The 17,614-nt window shown below is 36.3% G+C and overlaps 1 protein-coding gene across 4 annotated transcripts in view; it reads right to left on the bottom strand.

The window, feature by feature from the left end:
• Mctp2 (multiple C2 and transmembrane domain containing 2) overlaps nucleotides 1–17,614 on the bottom strand; it is a 160,870-nt gene that overhangs the window by 55,038 nt on the left and 88,218 nt on the right. For all 4 annotated transcript variants that reach the window (XM_076848831.2, XM_076848832.2, XM_076848833.2 and 1 more), the window contains exons 14-16: nucleotides 13,121–13,222; nucleotides 11,431–11,505; nucleotides 9,195–9,314 (exon numbers count right to left, since the gene is read on the bottom strand). In XM_076848831.2, coding sequence (XP_076704946.2) covers nucleotides 9,195–9,314; nucleotides 11,431–11,505; nucleotides 13,121–13,222 — 297 coding nt within the window. The remainder of the gene's footprint in view (nucleotides 1–9,194; nucleotides 9,315–11,430; nucleotides 11,506–13,120; nucleotides 13,223–17,614) is intronic.

Genomic DNA, 17,614 nt, shown 5'->3' with positions numbered 1-17,614 from the left:
TGTTTTCAAAGTAAAATTTGGAAGAAAGAAATTAGCATATAGAAGCTTCCTTACAAAAATGTAAGGAAATAATTGGTTTCCAAGGAATAACGGCTTTTGCTATGAAATAGTTTCCAAAATGTTTATAACCAATGTACCTAGATTAATCCAGAGCAGGAGAAAAACTGCTATTAGAAAATGCATGCTTTGTTTTCTGTTTTTTTCTAAATATTAAATATTGAATACTTCACAAAAACTGTTATCGTAGCCCAACAAATCAAGAACAAGTTTTTGAAACAGAACTCAAAACTCAAACACTTTCAAAACACACACACATAAAAACCCCACAGGTTATCATCTTTGTCCTTGTTGTCATTATCATCACCTTCATTATCACCATCACTACAGCCATGACATCTTGATGAGGAAAATTCATTTGCTATCACAGAAAGGTCAGCCAAGTGCACACAAAATAACAACACAGATTTATGTTCCTCTATGGCACACTACCCTCCTGAGTGGCAACTCCACAGACTTACAAAATATTTCCCCAATGTAAGGTTCAGGAAAATTTACTTTAAAAGAAATACCAGAATCTGTGAATACTTTGGAGATAAAGTTCCTACTCAGAAGCTAAGACCATAATTATAGAGCTTTTGACGATAAAAATCACACCTTGTAAAAATGGTGTAAGGGCTGGGACTTCGGTTCCGACAAACTGTGAAGCTTGAGGAAAACTGTTCACTCTTTCTTTCCCTCTGGATGAAATGAAAGCTCCTCCAACTTTAACATTCTATGGCTCCCTGTTTTCTAGATTAAAACTGTAGCCATTGACAACTTACTTAACAATGATTGTCCCAAGTAGTATATTTTCCTGCCACCCCTTTGACAAAAGACAAAATGAAGCATTCCTGAAAATAAGTTGAATCAAATTTTAAAGAGCTTGGGCAGAAATAACAAAGTCATTTCAAAGGGCCAAAAGAAAAATATGGATTTATAGCATAAGAGAACCCCAGGGAGACAAAATTAGTCAGTGAAGACTCCAAGAATATAGCTTAGATGATTGCAGCGTTGGACCTGGTTTTGATTTGTCTTTATATCATATTTTTGTATAAGTGAGATCTGAACTATCAGACCAATGAAGGCCCCCCCCAATAAATCTGTTATTTCAAATGCCAATGACATAACCTCAAGATAGAGACAGAGGTAACAAAACACACCTTTCCAAATCATAAATCAAATGGCAAAAGTACAATACGATGTAGTAAACCCTAAGCAGACCACAAAGAAGGTTTCTCTCCATAAACATCAGATCAGGCAGCTAGAATGATTACTGGGCTCTCTTGTAACTGTCACCTGTGGTGGGTCTAATTACAGACTACCCAGGCAAGCACGCCCACATCACACAGCAATAAAAGGGCCCTCCGCGTGCCAAGCCCAGCCAGACAATGAGAGCACACGCCACCTGATGTGGAGCCCCAAAAGATCAGCCAGGGAGACTAATAAAAATGACAGCTTAGAAACAAATAACAAAGCTCGGACTGCAAAAAAAGGCAGTATCAAATTAGCCAGAAATGTAAGTGCCGAGCATGGTTCTTCTACAGGTCAAAACCTGTGCAGAGAATGGTTATGACTGTTTTCATACACACCAGGTCCCTTGCTCTGTTTCAAAATATTCTTTTTCATTTTTGCATCACACAAAATGTTTGCACATCCAGGTGTCACATGCAGAAACAGATGGAAGGGGGAAAAAAGCACTCGGTTTTGTGAAAATAAAAAATAAAATACCCCTAGGTCCAGGGGCTGTTGAACCTGGGTGGAGATTGGCCACTTCCCTTCTGCCTATTCCAGCCCTCCTACTGCTGACTGCCTCTTAGTCATTTTGGCTGCTAATTAGCTCCACCCTGGATGGGCAGGGCCAGGAAAATGCACATCAGACAAAATGATGAAAGTCCTTAGTCTGTCTGTAGATTTTACCCACTGATGGGACCACCATCTTCCATAGAAGCTCCACCTTCTCTGAGGAGAGGAGTTGGATATAAAAAGAAAACATCTGATAGCAGATGATTTGCACTAATGCTAGCATTTTCCAAGAAGCATTGATGGGATGCTTACTGTGTATCCAACACTATCCTAAGCAGTAAGGGTTTAAGACTGGGCCTTTGCATTTTGCAGTTGATGCTATAAATATATCGAACCTTCCATCATGTAACTGTGCGTAATTCTTTAATGTGTGATATTAACCTGAAGTATTAGGTCATCAAAATAAAACCATCCATTTTTTTTTTTTTATATATGAAGAACTTAATCTGCCAGAGCAGGCATGAAGAGAATTATCATTCCCTTGAAGGCAGAACATGCTTTGGTGTTTGAGAGTTGCATGTACCTTAGTCCTAGAACTGGTTAGTTCTGCTTGATATTCTCTACAGAAAGAAACAAATAAACAAAAACAAAAAATGAGGTTTACATTTTCACCCTGTCATGGAACAGTTCCTCCAGGAATCCTCAAATCATACACCCTTTGGAATAAAACTCTGTGTGTGTGTGTGTGTGTGTGTGTGTGTGTGTGTGTGTATGTGTTTTAAGAAAGCTTTTCTCTGAATTAGAAGAGCTTCATCTTTACTCATTAGTAGTTACATTAGATAATAATTCCTACTGGCACTTGTAGTTCAAAATTTTTAAGTACTTACATATTTAATATTTAGTTTGATCCTCAAAGAGCAAATTTTCCTTATGATGGAATTTAAAAATCAAAATATTACCTTTTGTTTTCAAATGTAAGGGGGAGGTAGAAGGAAAGTGGGAGAAGAAAAGTGGGGGACAAAGAAGGTGAGGAGGGGTGCTGGAGAGGGTCTGGAGGGAGTGAATGCGTGGGGTGAAAGGAGAAAGGGACAGAGGAAAAAAGGGAGGAAAATAGGGGAGAAGCTAAATGGACAAATGACTGATCAGCATGACAATTTCATCTTTGCATCTTGGTAGTTAACAGTATGTCAGACACTCTGGGCCAAGGAGGGAGGAAGAGGGTCAAGGTTAAAGAAAGCAGTCAAGCATTAGCAGCATCAAGGAGCCACGTGACTTCTAGAGGCTTTTCTTTCTCTAAGATTTAAGATCCTAAAATGAGGATCCCATTCCAAGTTAACAATAAGATATCTCCAGGGAGAAGAATGAACTGCACTGAACTCATTGGGATCTACAAAAGCCAAGGGCTCCTGCATAGAAAACTCAAAGGTGGCAGAAAATATGTGCTTTCAAGGACACTCCAACAGAAAGCTCAGAGCAGGCAGTGGTGGTGACAGGGCACGCTGATATAGGGGCTGGACCTGTGACACCAGAGGAGGGTGAACCATTCACTCACCGTCTCACACAGTAATATGTCGATGTATGCTTCTCTAGATTAAAACAAAAATGATCTAATGTTTATTAGTCAAAATAGGAATGCTCTAAAATACCAAGTGATTTCAGTCAGTCTATCTATGATTCTGTCTGGAAGCTCAATTCAATTATAAGGTTGAAAATATAAACATGAAAATATGCTAAAACAGTTAATAGTGTCTTTATACATTTTCAACAGATAATCTTTTAATGCAATTACTGTAATTTTATTAAATGGCATAATTAGCTAATGCCTGAGGAGTTGTCAATAGAAGGTACAATTATGTGGTACAAATTATAATCACAATGCGCAGTGATGGATTGTTCTTATTTTTAAAAATGCTGAAAAAAACCTTTAAAATATTTTTGAAAGTATATTATGTAGTCTTCCATGAAAAGGAAGATGTGGGAAATCAGCTAATAAATGTTAAAACAAATAATAAAATGCCAAATATTTTAAGCATTTTATACATATATATTTGCAAGTATGTACACACACATTTAAAATTCTCAGAAATCCTCTTTTGTATAAAATGCTTATTTTAACTGTGTAATTTTTCTTTTCCTCTTTTATAGAAATTCTGTTCATCTTTTAGTGCCAAGTATGCAGACACCTACCAAATGAACAGGGATGTCTGTGTCTGCTTTGTGTATCCAATGGTGACTTCTAAGGGGTGCAGTCACAGACACCCAAAGAGTGTTTGTCATCAAATGCAAGTACAACCAGTTGTAAACAGTGATAGAACTTTTGTAAATAGTAAATCTTCTAGACTCAGTTAACACATTAATATGTGAATCATTAAAAAAGATATTTGACAGGCATTACTTGAGGAATCCAATCTTGAAACACAATCACAGGTGTATTTGTCATTTGTACCAAAGCAAAATAAATCTGAATGTTCTATGAACCACAGGGGAATCATGAGCACAAGCAAATTTCAAAGTCTTACATCCAGTTTTTCCAAAATGTTCAGCAGGGCAACTTTATGTTCCTGAGTGCTCTACACTTCATTTTTTTTTTTTTTTTTAATGTGGTACAAAGAATTGAACCCGGTGCCTCACACATGCAAGGCAAGCACTGAACCACTGAGCTACAACCCCAGACCCCATTCTCTGCTTTTTACAGTGCAAATGAGTGTAAGTTGTGTGTACTGTGCAAACATGCTTATTATGCATTAGAAAGGTTGATTCTGTTAACTGCTACTATTGGTTTTAAGTTCCAAGTGAGATTATTTTCTGTTTCTCAATATTCTAGGATCTCTCTAAATGCTAAATCCTATAAATGTTAAATAAGGGACAGAAAAAAGAGATGTATTTTTTAACCTTATTGGTGGGAGGTTGATTGATGCCTTAAATTATATATCATATTACAGACTCTGCCAACTCTGAAGAATAAATTCTTTATTTTCCTACACTTAAAAAATTCAGGAAAAAAAGTCATAGATGTTAAAATCATAGCTTTATGAAGATACCATTGATATATGGTAGATTTAGATTACTTTTAAACATCAAATATCCGAGTAAAAATTTAATAAAACAAGGAATCCATCAATGCCCCACATGCTTGCCTCTTTGGACATAATAGGTATGTCTGAAAGATGGAGGAAAAGGCAGAACTACATAAACAGAATCCTATTTTAAAAGCATCAGAAGAACTTTGCTATTGAAGATAACCTTCTCATGATGCCATCTCTTGAGTAAATGCTCTTTTATCATATGAAAACATGAAGTTATATCATAAGTTTATATATTTTTATAGACCATCATGGGGTTTGTAACAAAATAATAGCAAAACAAAAACAAAGTGAAACCCCATACATATAATTGGTTCTATAATATAAATGTCACAGTGCTAAATTATCTCTAAAACCAAATTTGTCTTCATTACCATCAAATGAGGTACTTCCAATAAGACACTAAGGATATTATATAGAATGCCCCACATACATCAAAAATATGGAGCTATTTCTTGGATTGCTATTGTTTTAAAATATTTTGAAGGAAGGTATTAATTCAGACTATAACTCTCCTCTACCCCGTTCCTTATTTTGAAAAAAATCTTGAAATATGTATTGATTCATTTCATGACCCCTCCAATTGGTTATACTTAGGTTTCATTTTATTCTTTCCTTGATAACTCTTTCACATCATCTAAGAAAAATCCAAGAAAAGAAAGAAAAAAACCTCAGACCCAAATCTGGGTCTAGCGCCAGATACTAGGGTTTTCCAGGTCATCCAGCTGGATTCCAAGGATGTCACATGTGTGTAAATACCGATGTTTGTGTTGTTGCCCTGGAGTTTTACAGATATTTCCATGTTTTGCTTCTTTTCCTTTAGCCCTATCACCTGTAAACAAAGTGCTAGTGATTGAGAATCTTACCATCCACAAAATTAAGGTTTCTTTCCCCAAAGGTATCCTGGATAAGCTGGGGAGTACCCCATGCATATCATCTAAACACATATCTGAAATGATCAATATAGTTGTTTCTAGAGCCACTGCCTAAATACAAGGATGACAAGCACTGTGTCCTGCTTTATTTATTTGTTTATTGGCGTACTGGAGATTGAACCCAGGGTCTCTGTGATTGCTAGTCAGATGCTCTACCACTGAGCTACAATATCCTCAACACTCCTGGGTTTAAACCCAGCTCTGCCTCTTAAAAATATATTAGCTCTGATAATTTACTTAACCTATAAAGCCTCATTTTTTCATCTGCCAAAAGAAGATAGTAATTATTACGTACATCAGCAAGTTGTTGTAAGAACTAAGCAAGTGAATGCTTGTAAAATGCTTGGGACTCTGCCTGAAACATAGAAAGCAGTGAACTAACACAAGCTACTAATACGCCTGAAGCTCAAAGCCAGTGTGAAAATAACCATGCACATGTGTATAAAATGTCATCTATGTTTACACATCTATTCATAGGAAAATATACAGATGCACTTAATTTCCAGAAAGATATTTTAGTTACATTTGGTCTTTGTCAATAAATTGACATCTCATATCAGTTTGTCTTTCAACTGGGAGGGTCAAGACTATGACTTTTTTCAAGGGACAAAAATATATATTTATTTTAGCACTAATAAGTAAAACTTGAAGAATGTAATGCACCAACATATTTAGAAAACTTAGGAGAAGGAGAAAGACAGAACTGAAAGAATTTTTTTAATATTTATCCTCACCACGGGGGGGGCGGGAGAACAGAAACATGATCTGGAATGTTTTGACCACTAAAAAAACTTTTTTGAATTTAATTTTGTACAATAACAACAAATTCAACAATATGCAGCAACATTAGCACAGAAGGTTCAGTGAAAATTCAGGATAACTACTTTTCTTAGTGTTGAGAATACAACCACCATGTAGGTGTTAAGAGCATAAATCCCACACGTGGAAAATCTAACGAGATAAATTCTCCCACGGCTGTCCATCCACTTCTGATTCAACACCTCAGGAACCGTAAAGTCTGCTTTTCTTCAACTGCAGCTTTCAACAAGATATGATCTTGGCCTACGCACACACATACACACATACAGAGGAATCCTTGGAAAATGTATGGTTTGCTTTTATAAGGTCTTAAAATTAACACCCAGAATATATTGACCATGATCCCCACAATGTACATGTTTTTTATCATCTTGAAATAAAGGGAAGAACATGAAACTAATAGGTTATTTTATGTTTCCTCACAAAACAGAAGGGGAAAAAATCCCTTCAAGTGTGGGACCACCATCACTTCCTGTACCTCTGAGGGAAGAAGACCCCCGTCTCCTGCAGAGATGAGAATCTGTGGATGCTCAAGTCCCTTACATGAAATGGCACCATACTCAGATATCGCCTACACACATCCTCCCAGGTAATTTCAATCACCTCAATCAGATTACTGGTAATGCCAAATATAAATGTTATGCAATTAATGGTTATACTGTGTTGTATAAGGCAAAAGAACAAGAAAAGTGTCTGGTTTGGTATCATACATATACAATATTTTTTTTTATTATATGCCTTGCAAATCAGCCATAGGGAAACAAGCAAGAAGAAGAGCACCTTTATTTACTTTCTGTGGGTCTTGGGCACTGGAAGGTACGATGCAGCAGGCTGCTGCAGAGGGCTCTGTTTCAAGGTGGTGCTCACTAGGGAGGACCCACCTTAAAGAAGGGGCATTGAAGAAGTGCCCCCCACCTTCTGCCAAGGCTCCCTTCCCATCTAGAAGTCCTCTCTCCTGGCCAACCTGTTTCTGTTCATTTGTTCTAATCTTTCTTCGGATCAGGCCAGCAGTCCATTAATCATTTCTGTCATCCCCTACAGGATCCAGGGCAACAGACCTGTTTTTCTAAAATCACAGTGCCAGAAACGAAACTCAAGGAGGAGGAAATCCTTTGCTCCTCGCGGCGGCTGGCTGGCGTGAGGACTGGAAGAAGCTACCAATTGTGTTCACTTTCCTCTTCTGCCCAGAATTGCACAGAACATTCCATGGAAAGTTTTGAAAGGGAATTCAGGTGGGAAGTGGAATTGGCAGGGCTGAAGAGGAACCCAACACATAAAGGCACCCACCGGCTAAGGAGGATGTGAGAAAAGGGGGTGGATAAATATATGTCAAGACAATGACAGATATAAATTAACAAATTCCTTATTTTCAAGGCCAAATATTTTGACAACTCCAGACATCAGAGAAGGTATATTAAACATAAAACTTGTAGACAGCATAGTCCTCTATGCCCTGATGTGATGGAAAAACTGAAATTAACTAGATCAAACAAGATGCTCCCCAATGGCAAGGAAAAAGCAAATCAAATATATCCAATTGAGAATGAGTGACTATAGAGAGAGGGTGAGAATGACCTTGGCCCTGTTGACATCTTGAGCTCATTTTTTCTAAGTCTGACCCAGTGGGGTAGCAGAGATTATTAAGGTAATACTGATGTTAGAAAACAAGAGATAGAAGAACCATGTGAAGTGCAAAAGTCAGACTGTGAATCATGACCTGTACTTATTCATAGGCCACTCATTCACCATGTCAGCCCCTATAGTAATCTCCACTCAATACAGAAATCAGTGCCATAATACCATCATTCAAAATTTGCCAGTGAAAGACATGGTATCTCCTTCCATGGGTAACAATGCCAATCTGATTAAGAACAAATCTCTTTACAAATAAGAGAGAATGTCCAGAGAGTCAAAGCAAGGGTGTTGTAACAACTGCCAAATCCTTCCAGGATTCTTGAATACTCTGTGATAGTTAGGTGGCTTTAAGTTCTATTCCAGTTCTTTGATCCTATTATTATACATATGCTCATAAGAATGAACCAATGTTATCAGAGAAAAGAATATACTTCATATACATGAATATTTCTCCATTATGACATTGAGTTAAATGGTAATATGTATCAGTTATGCAGCAAGTGGCTTGATAGGAATAAATGCTTTTAATATCAAAGTTTGTTAATACTTACTTAAAACCTAAATCAGAGCCATTTATTTATAATCATGTGATTATTCAGCTGCCATTTTTCATAGTAGGCATCAGGACAACAACCGTACAAATCTGGCTATATAGAAACTACAGAAAATTTAAACATATATGTGTATATATTTATATTATATTTGCAGTATACACATGTATGTTTAAATTTAAATACATATACATATGTATGTAACATTGACTCTCTTAAGCTCCTCAAGAAATGGTACATAAGTAGGATTTTGTTAATTTAAAGCATTTTCATGACTTAAGTACAATCTTAGACAAACCCAACATAATCCTTATGCCATAATATATTTTATAAAGACAAATGGCTACAAAGAAGCAGCAAATAATTTTAACATAAAAAAGAAAGCTTACCACAAATGCTATGGTACTTCTTAACGTGGACTCCCACTGGAAGCAGCTCTTAAGGAACTGAATTGTATTCCATACTGCCATAGTGAGTCTTTTCACACGGTCCACATCTCTTGATAAGATCTGATTTAAAAAAAAATGAAAATGGAGAACTTGATTTAAATACTCCAAGTATTCCCTTTAGATCAAGTAGCCTGATCATTTAAATTATCTTCTGTAGAGGCACCAATTAGAAAAATTAATAGAAAGGGAATGTCTGATATACAAAACTGTTTAAAAATATTATCATTCATAAGAGGAAAAACAATTCCAGTGTTAAGTTACAGCTCATTTGATGAAGAATAACTCTTTCAATAATATTCAGCACAAAACTGGTCTGGTGAAAGGTATAGCAACTGGGCTTTTGATGTCATGGAATGTGTGAAAGTGTATGCGTGAGACACAGGAAGAAAGAGAGAAAGACAGATGGACACAGAGAAACGGAGTCAGAGCTCACAGGAATGGGAATGAATGCTGATATTGTTTTTCTTTGGAATTAACTGCACAAATTCATAGTGGAAAATTCAAGTAATGCAGCTCATCTTGTCTATACGCCTATAAGAAAGTATAGTTCTTGGAAGAGAATCCAGTCCTCCCTCTTCCCAACTATACAACCCTAGGCAAGTTACTTAACTCCTTCACAAATAGGACTGCTATTAGTCTCACTTTACAAGTGGTTGTAAGAGAGTTAAGCACCTTAGAAAAATACCTGTCACATAGTAAAAGGTTTTAAGAATTTGTATCAAAAGCAAAAGTTTCACCTTTGTGAAAACTGGGGGTTACTAAGTGGTTAACGGCACTCGGGAGAGTTCTGACCTACTCCAGGATTTCAGCCTCAAACCCTTCATTTTTCTCAGAGCCCAAATCCACCCCACTTGGAGGTCATGTTTTACAAAGGAAATGTCTTTTCTCCCTGTTTTAGGCAGATTCGTTTCAATTTGTTTGCAAAGCAGCTACACCACCTACCTTAACTCAAGTATTAACTTTCAGGTAAACAGAGAAAAATGCAATAATAATAATAATAATAATAATAATAATAATAAAAGGCCTTTACTCAGAATATACAAAACAAATATCACAGACTGCCAGTATTAGAGCAGACTGAAACAAAACATTTATTTGGATGCTTCCCTTTAGAAGATGGTTAAGGCCTTTTCCAATGTGCCCAGAAGTTCATGGGAAACAAAAGGTTGATAAGATGCCTTTATATTTAACTGCTTTGTTTCATCCACAGCTGCTGAGCCCAAAGGAAGTAGTGGAAGTAATAAACGCTTTAAAAAGGGGACACTTTGTTCTTTGTTACACAACTGAAGAGGGACAATGGGTACAGAGTGAAATCCTGAACTGTATCTAAAGAGGACAGGCAGGGACTGGGGGGTGAGGGGAAGGTAAAGGTCATGGTAAAAAAATGTAAAACTTCCACTACTTGTCCCTGATCTTCACTTTTTGTTGGACCGAAGAGAGGAATTTCAGGCAACAGGCAGAGGGAAAGTTAGACAATTCAGCATGGGGTAAAATGTCAACACAACCCAAATTTAGACAACACATGAGTGATAAGAAAAGTCTTAGGGTAATCCGAGGCCAGAAGTCTGGAAGAGTCCTCTGGGTTAATTCCCTTGTCCACTCATCAGGCAGACCACCTCCCTGCAACTTCAAAAGCTAGAGACTGAAATAGCTACAAGTGAAGGAGGGTGGACAGGCAAGGGAATTCAGGAGGATGTCCATGCTAGGAATTGTTCTTTAAGAATGATTCAGGAGAATACTGGAGGGCTGGCTGAGGCTTCTGCTTCAACCCATAGGTTAGTTTTAAGTCTCTGTACACCATTCTTATTGAACTGCCTAATGATCTTATTTGGGGAGAGAAGGAAAGACAAATGGAGAGAGAGGGAAGAAAGAAGCAGACAAGCAGTGAGGAAGAAGCACTTGGGTGCTGGGAGTTTATGTGCCCAGCAGCCAGCCAGTCTAGGGGACCAGCCTACCTATTTTTTTTTTTCCATACCTGGTATTGAACCCAGGGGCACTTAACCACTGAGCCACATCCCCAACCACCTTTTGTATTTTATTAGAGACAGGGTCTCACTGAGTTGCTTAGGTCCTTGCTAAATTGCTGAGGCTGGCTTTGAATTCTCAATCCTCCTGCTTCAGTCTCCAGAGCCACTGGGATTACAGGTATGCACCACTATGCCCGGGACCAGCTTACCTTTTTGGACAGCTTCCTGCTATCTTCAACAAAGCGCTTTTCTCTGGGAGTAAAGGTCCTAATACTTGCCTTGACCTAGAAAGACATTAGTTGTTACAAAGAACAGCATGCAAGTGGCCTTTAGCATCCTTCTCCTCTGTCTAGTAACTGGACAAAAGATGGAAACCAATGCCTTTGGACCCTGAGGCCTCTGGCAGGGTCCAAAGGCAGATACCCTCAGCTCTGCCTGTCTTTGTGGGGCATTTCAGGAGAGTCCTTGGGTAGGCTGGATATGGGAGAGTGTTGCCTCCACTTCAGTAATTCCTATGAGGTAATTTAAACCACCACAGAGAGTGATGTTCATACATTCTCAAACTAATGTCCCTGGAAGATAAAATTTCCCTCTCATATTATTTTGAACTTAGCTTACACAGATAATACCTGGTACATGCACATCAATTTTCAGCTTATTAAAGGAAAAAAAAATCTTTTCCACAGAGAATCTCAGTTCTTTTCAATGACCTGGAAAAATAAATGGATGTACCACATCATTCCCATTTTATAAGAAATAAACTGAGGCTCAGAGGGATTTAATGATTTATTCAAACCACCAGAGAGAGAAAAAACACACACAATAAAATTCAAGTTCTTCTCCTCTGCATCAGATGGACAACTGAAAAGTCACTTAGGAGAGATATTTTGTTTTTAACGCTTTAATCCCACTTGCCCTTAAGCCCAGATTTTTTTTTTTCTTAATTTTTTTTTTTTTTTTTTTTTTTAGAGAGAGAGAGAGAGAATTTTAATATTTATTTTTTAGTTTTCGGCAGACACAACATCTTTGTTTGTATGTGGTGCTGAGGATCGAACCCGGGCCGCACGCATGCCAGGCGAGCGCGCTACCGTTTGAGCCACATCCCCAGCCCTTAAGCCCAGATTTTGTCTGAGTATAATCACCTTTATATACAATGCATACACAAATGCTTGCCAGAGAAAGGCAGGAATGGGGGCAATCTGTCCTGTAACCTGTAACCTCCTTATGTTTGATGTTCTTAAAGGTACAGGGGGAGATGAAAAAAAAAAAAAAAAAGGAGAAACATGCTCTTACACTGAAGACTATGCCCAGAGTTCTAGCACTACTGAGAGCCAGGGAACATAAGGATAAAAATATATTTATATCATATATAAAATTTTGCTTTATATATTGGACAGATAACATATAATAGACTATGTAGAGATTTTTATAGATATCATACATTTTACCTTGTATGTAGGTTATATGTTTATTGTATAAGTTTCATCTATATGTTACATAAATTTTAGATATATATTTATGTAATGAGCTATACTTTATATAACATATAGATATACCATCTTTGGTATATATACCCATATATTTATATAATATTGAGCTATGTTATCTACCTATGTTTATATGATATACATTACATAAATCTATTTTTTTCCTTTTGTTTTTACTCATTCCTTAGCATTTTATTTTACTGGAGAATTAAACACCATTGATTCTGCTGATGGAACCTGAAAGCTGTGATTCTCAGCACAAATTTTAGGACTGAGGTTTTAAAAATGATTATCCCCTCTCTCTCCAGTCATAACAATCAAGAGATACTGTTCATTAGTTTTAGTCTCTAAAGCCTGGTCACCTTTATTTTAAGTACAAAAATGCTAGGAAGTATGACCCAATAAGACTTACCGGATTATATATGAGGTCCATCTCTAAGTAAATAACTCCTTTAAAAGCTTGTTCTAAGTCTTTATTCTTTAGTACATAACAATTTGGTTGCCCGTCTTTAATCTGTTATAAACAAAAGATAAAATACACAATAGTACAAACTTTCTATAAGGTTTAAACAGAATAACCACAACTAACTTTGGTAACGTTGCAAAGGGAGTGAATTTATTAAACAGAACCTAAATCTATCATGAATCAATTTTTAATTCCAGAGACCTGTTATAATAGATAAGAAGGTAAAGTAACAACTACCAGGAACAAACTTGTGTGTTGATAGAAAATTATTGGTACAAATCGTGACAGAACCACATAGCCACATAGCCTTTTCCTTCAAACACTGCAGAGGTTACACACTTTCATGTACCCCCCAAATGATTAATATTCTCCAAAATTCCTGGCCAATACTCCTCAAGACTGTCAAGGTCATGGGAAAAAAGGAAAGACTAGGAAACCATCATAAATCAGAAGAGAACAAGGAGATAAGATGACTGAATATAATGGGATACCCTGATCTGGATCCTGGAAAAGAAACAGGACATTAAGTGCCAAAGCTAGTGAAGTCCAAAGAAAGATCAGAGTCCAGTTATTAATAATGTACCAATGTCATGGTGTCTCTTAGTTTTGACAAAACTATCACGGTCATTTGAGATAGTAACATTAGGAGAAATTGGGTGGAGGGTATGTGAGGATTCTCTTGTCTTTACAATTTTTCTGTGAGTCTAAAATTATTCCCAAACTATTTTAAGGAAATAAATAACAAATCTTTATTTTTTCATAAAATGATAGTACTTCACTAACTAGCAAAGTAAATTAAATAAACCAATCAGCCCACCTAATATTGAGATCAAAATCATTCAAAATCTAAATCTTTAAAATAAACAAGTTCCTCTGATGTCCTCTTTCAACCAGTATGTCACATCTAAGTCACACACTTAGCTACCCACTGACCCAGCATATATGACTTCTAAGGAAAACATCCCCTGTATTGTTTTAGAAACCATTCAGCTCTCTCTCTTGAAAGGCATGTTAATTATCTAGATTTAATCACTCTCTTCAGATTTGATAGCAGCCCTGCTTTTCATTGTACACATGGAGGTATATGAAGTAATTAAACTTCTAGCTTTTAAGAAGTGTATCCATTAACTCTATAAGGTCCTCAGCAAAACTTGAGTTTTTCAAAAATTCTATCTGGAATTGTAATGACCCCATTATTTAGGTATCTTAGGAAATTTGAGGGCCTGAAATTTGAGCCATATTTTAAATGACTATTGCCATCTCCACCGACATTCACACAAGTGTTCTTATAAACAGTGGTGGAAATGAGTTGAGTAAGTCACAAGGGGAAACGGCAATTCCACTTTACAAGGGAGAGGTCATCTTCCTTCCCAAAGTCACTCCACCTCTCTCAGATTGAATAGCTTTTATACAGAAAGATGGTTTTCCTGGCCAGTGGCTAAGAGGAAGGGGGTGCCCCATAAAGACCTGGTTTCCTTCCTCAACGGTGTCCAAACAGGATTCTGAGCTTCCGCTTTGATACACAGTCTCACTTAATAAATTGTGGGTGTTAAAGTTGAAAGAAATAAATACAAAAACAGCATTGCAGTTTGCCAAGCTGAATTTGATCCAAATTAGCTTTGCTTCAAATCCATAGTCATTGTACTGTTATCTTAAAATTTCCATGATTTCTTAAGGGTTAGGGTGGGTCAAGAGAAGAACAAGAGGTATCAGTATAAAAAGAAATATTTCATAGCAAAAGAAGATTTTTGTTTTTAATTTGGTAAATGGCCATTTCCTGTTACTCAATGTCCCTTGCATTGTGTCAGCAAAACCCAGCATCCACCTAAGGACATTAAAGCCGTCATCAAAGTTAGAGATATAATTAAAGCAATCCATGTTTAGCACTTTTGGAAAAAAAATTCATTTAAAATGTATGAATTTTAAAAGTTTGAAAATTACAAAAAATAAAGTCCCTTTGAACTTCCACAAACATCACCATTCTTTCCTCTGAACATAAATTAGAATGTGACAGGTATTTTAAAATTTTTATTAAGAATTTATACTTATAAAAATATCCTTGAAAAAAAGTGTTAAGCATTTTTTTTGCCTAAGTGATATGCTGGATGTATCTTGCAACTTCATTTTGTATTTACCAATATTATTTGTAATTTGATTACATTCATAAACAGATCTCATTTATAAACTACTCTTTATGTTCAACATGCAAATAAGCAAAGATTTATCAATTCTATTGATGAACATTTATTAATTTCACTTTTTTAATCTGTTCACCATAAGGAATATCTTTTGGGTCATAGTTAAAGATAAGTGGAAATGGAAACATATTGTAATAGTTTGCACTTGAAAGGTGTTTGGGTTATTAATAGGTTAATGCATTTGAATATTTAGTGTTAGAATTAAATACTGAAATAGTAACAGAAGAGACTAGCTTTTAAAATATCTTCACTTTCTACTGTCTTTATGTAATTAAACTTCTGACAAAACAATCTAGGATTACAAGTTCTTCTATAACATCCTAACTTGTCAAATTCTTGTGTGAGTGCATGTATACACAGGAAATTAAAACAAAACATACACACAGGTATATATCACATGTGTATATCACATCATTTATGCTTATTATTTGTACTTAGACTTTTGAAGATTATTCCTCATTGTAAATAATTTTATATTTATGTATAAATCTCAGAACTTTACTTATCATATTCAGTGAGAAAATAAAAGTACAAAGAATATTTAGAAGAGAGCATATACACAAATTTTCATCCCTGGCTATAAGATAATACTTCAACTTAAAACTCAGTTTAACTTTCAGTTCTGTATCAACAAAGGCAAGAAGGAAAGATAGTTACGTAACTCTGAAGAGTCTTCAGGGGCTGAATCTGAGAGGACTTCATTTGACTCAAATATAAGTGTCTTGGATCAATTTTGTCAGTAACTCTTTAAATCAACATATTATTCATCTTTTTATATTGAATTTTTCATATGTAAAGAGTGTCTGATACTATGCAGTAATTTTTGGCAGGCATCTCCCCACAGCAATAATATAGTTAACCTCATTAGGAACTAAAACGCCCATAATCAGAAAAATGGGTGTTTTCATGTCTCGTAGATGTTTTTACACATTTTATCTATAAAGCCTATATCAGGAGCCTAGGTAAGCATTATTTTATTGGCAAATTAGGTAATAAATGAATCAGTACGGGAAGTTTGCTTCTGAGTAATGATTCAGAATTTTGTAATCAAAAAGAAAGTAACTGAGAAATTAGTCTAGTTTAAAATTTTTAATCTGACCCACAATAATTCTCAAACTATTCAACATTTTCGTAAAGAATGTTAAATCTGCTTAAATGAGCTCTAAGCAAAGTCAATATGAAAAGCTTTTTTAAACATTGTTTGGTAGAAAATAACTTTGAGTCCAATAAATGCTATAACACTCATTATATTAGAAAACTAACCTATTTTATAATCAGCATGTAATAGGCACAGGTATGTAAGAATAGAGAAAAAAATCTGCATCTAAAACTTATTAAAAAATAATTATTTTCCAATAACTTGACATTTACTAGAAGAAAAAAAAAACTTTGATGCAATGAGTTATCAAGTGATTCAACAGCAAAATTGATCAAAAGCATTACAAAGGAATAAATCCACCAGTTGATTTAAGTAGAAAAGACACACATTTAAGATCAGAATCCAAATACAGAGTCATATTGATTCCTTCATTGTTTGACCTAAAAATTAGAAAATGGAGAACATTGGGGTATAACCTAGCATTTTCTATTACATGTCTTTCATTTCATGCAAAACGCAAAACTCATAACTGTGAGAACACCATGGTGCATGCTTAGTCCCAGCTGATGTAAATGTAATAAAATGTGACGAGGACAGACATGTGGCTTGGCAAGAGTACAATACACTTTATCTGGGGTAGCTAGTCATCCATGAGCAAGAGGGTGGGGACGGACAACAAGTGGCAGGAACTTACAGGGAGGAAATCAGACACATACATCCAAGAGAGTCCACAGGTCACAGGACTGGGAACCCACAGGGAACCTTATCAAAACAGCCATCTGGAAAACTGGAACTGTTCTGCCAAATCTCCCCTAGTCCTGCTAGTTAATTTTTAACCCCTTAAGGGAAACTATCGCTTCAAGATCATGTCATACCCTCCCCTTGTGTCTAGGTCATCAAGACAAAGGGGTAACAAACAGGACATGAGGGGACAAGAACAAAGGTACCTCAAATCCTTAAAAGTCCTAGGTTCTAAAAGCATCATGGTGTTTTCCCTAGAAGGGACCCGCCCAGTGCCTGTCCTGAACATCTGTACTCTTGCTCTTCCTGGTAAATTCCTGCTTGAAATTCATCCTGCAGGATGGCAAGAACTGGTGGCTACAGATTTTCATGGTCTCTTTGGCTCCATGGGTCTCCTCTGCA

Source organism: Callospermophilus lateralis, chromosome 3 (assembly GCF_048772815.1).
Source record: "Callospermophilus lateralis isolate mCalLat2 chromosome 3, mCalLat2.hap1, whole genome shotgun sequence".
Classification (NCBI taxonomy): domain Eukaryota; kingdom Metazoa; phylum Chordata; class Mammalia; order Rodentia; family Sciuridae; genus Callospermophilus; species Callospermophilus lateralis.
The sequence above is the reverse complement of the archived record's forward strand: the minus strand, read 5'-3'. Positions and strand labels throughout refer to the sequence as shown.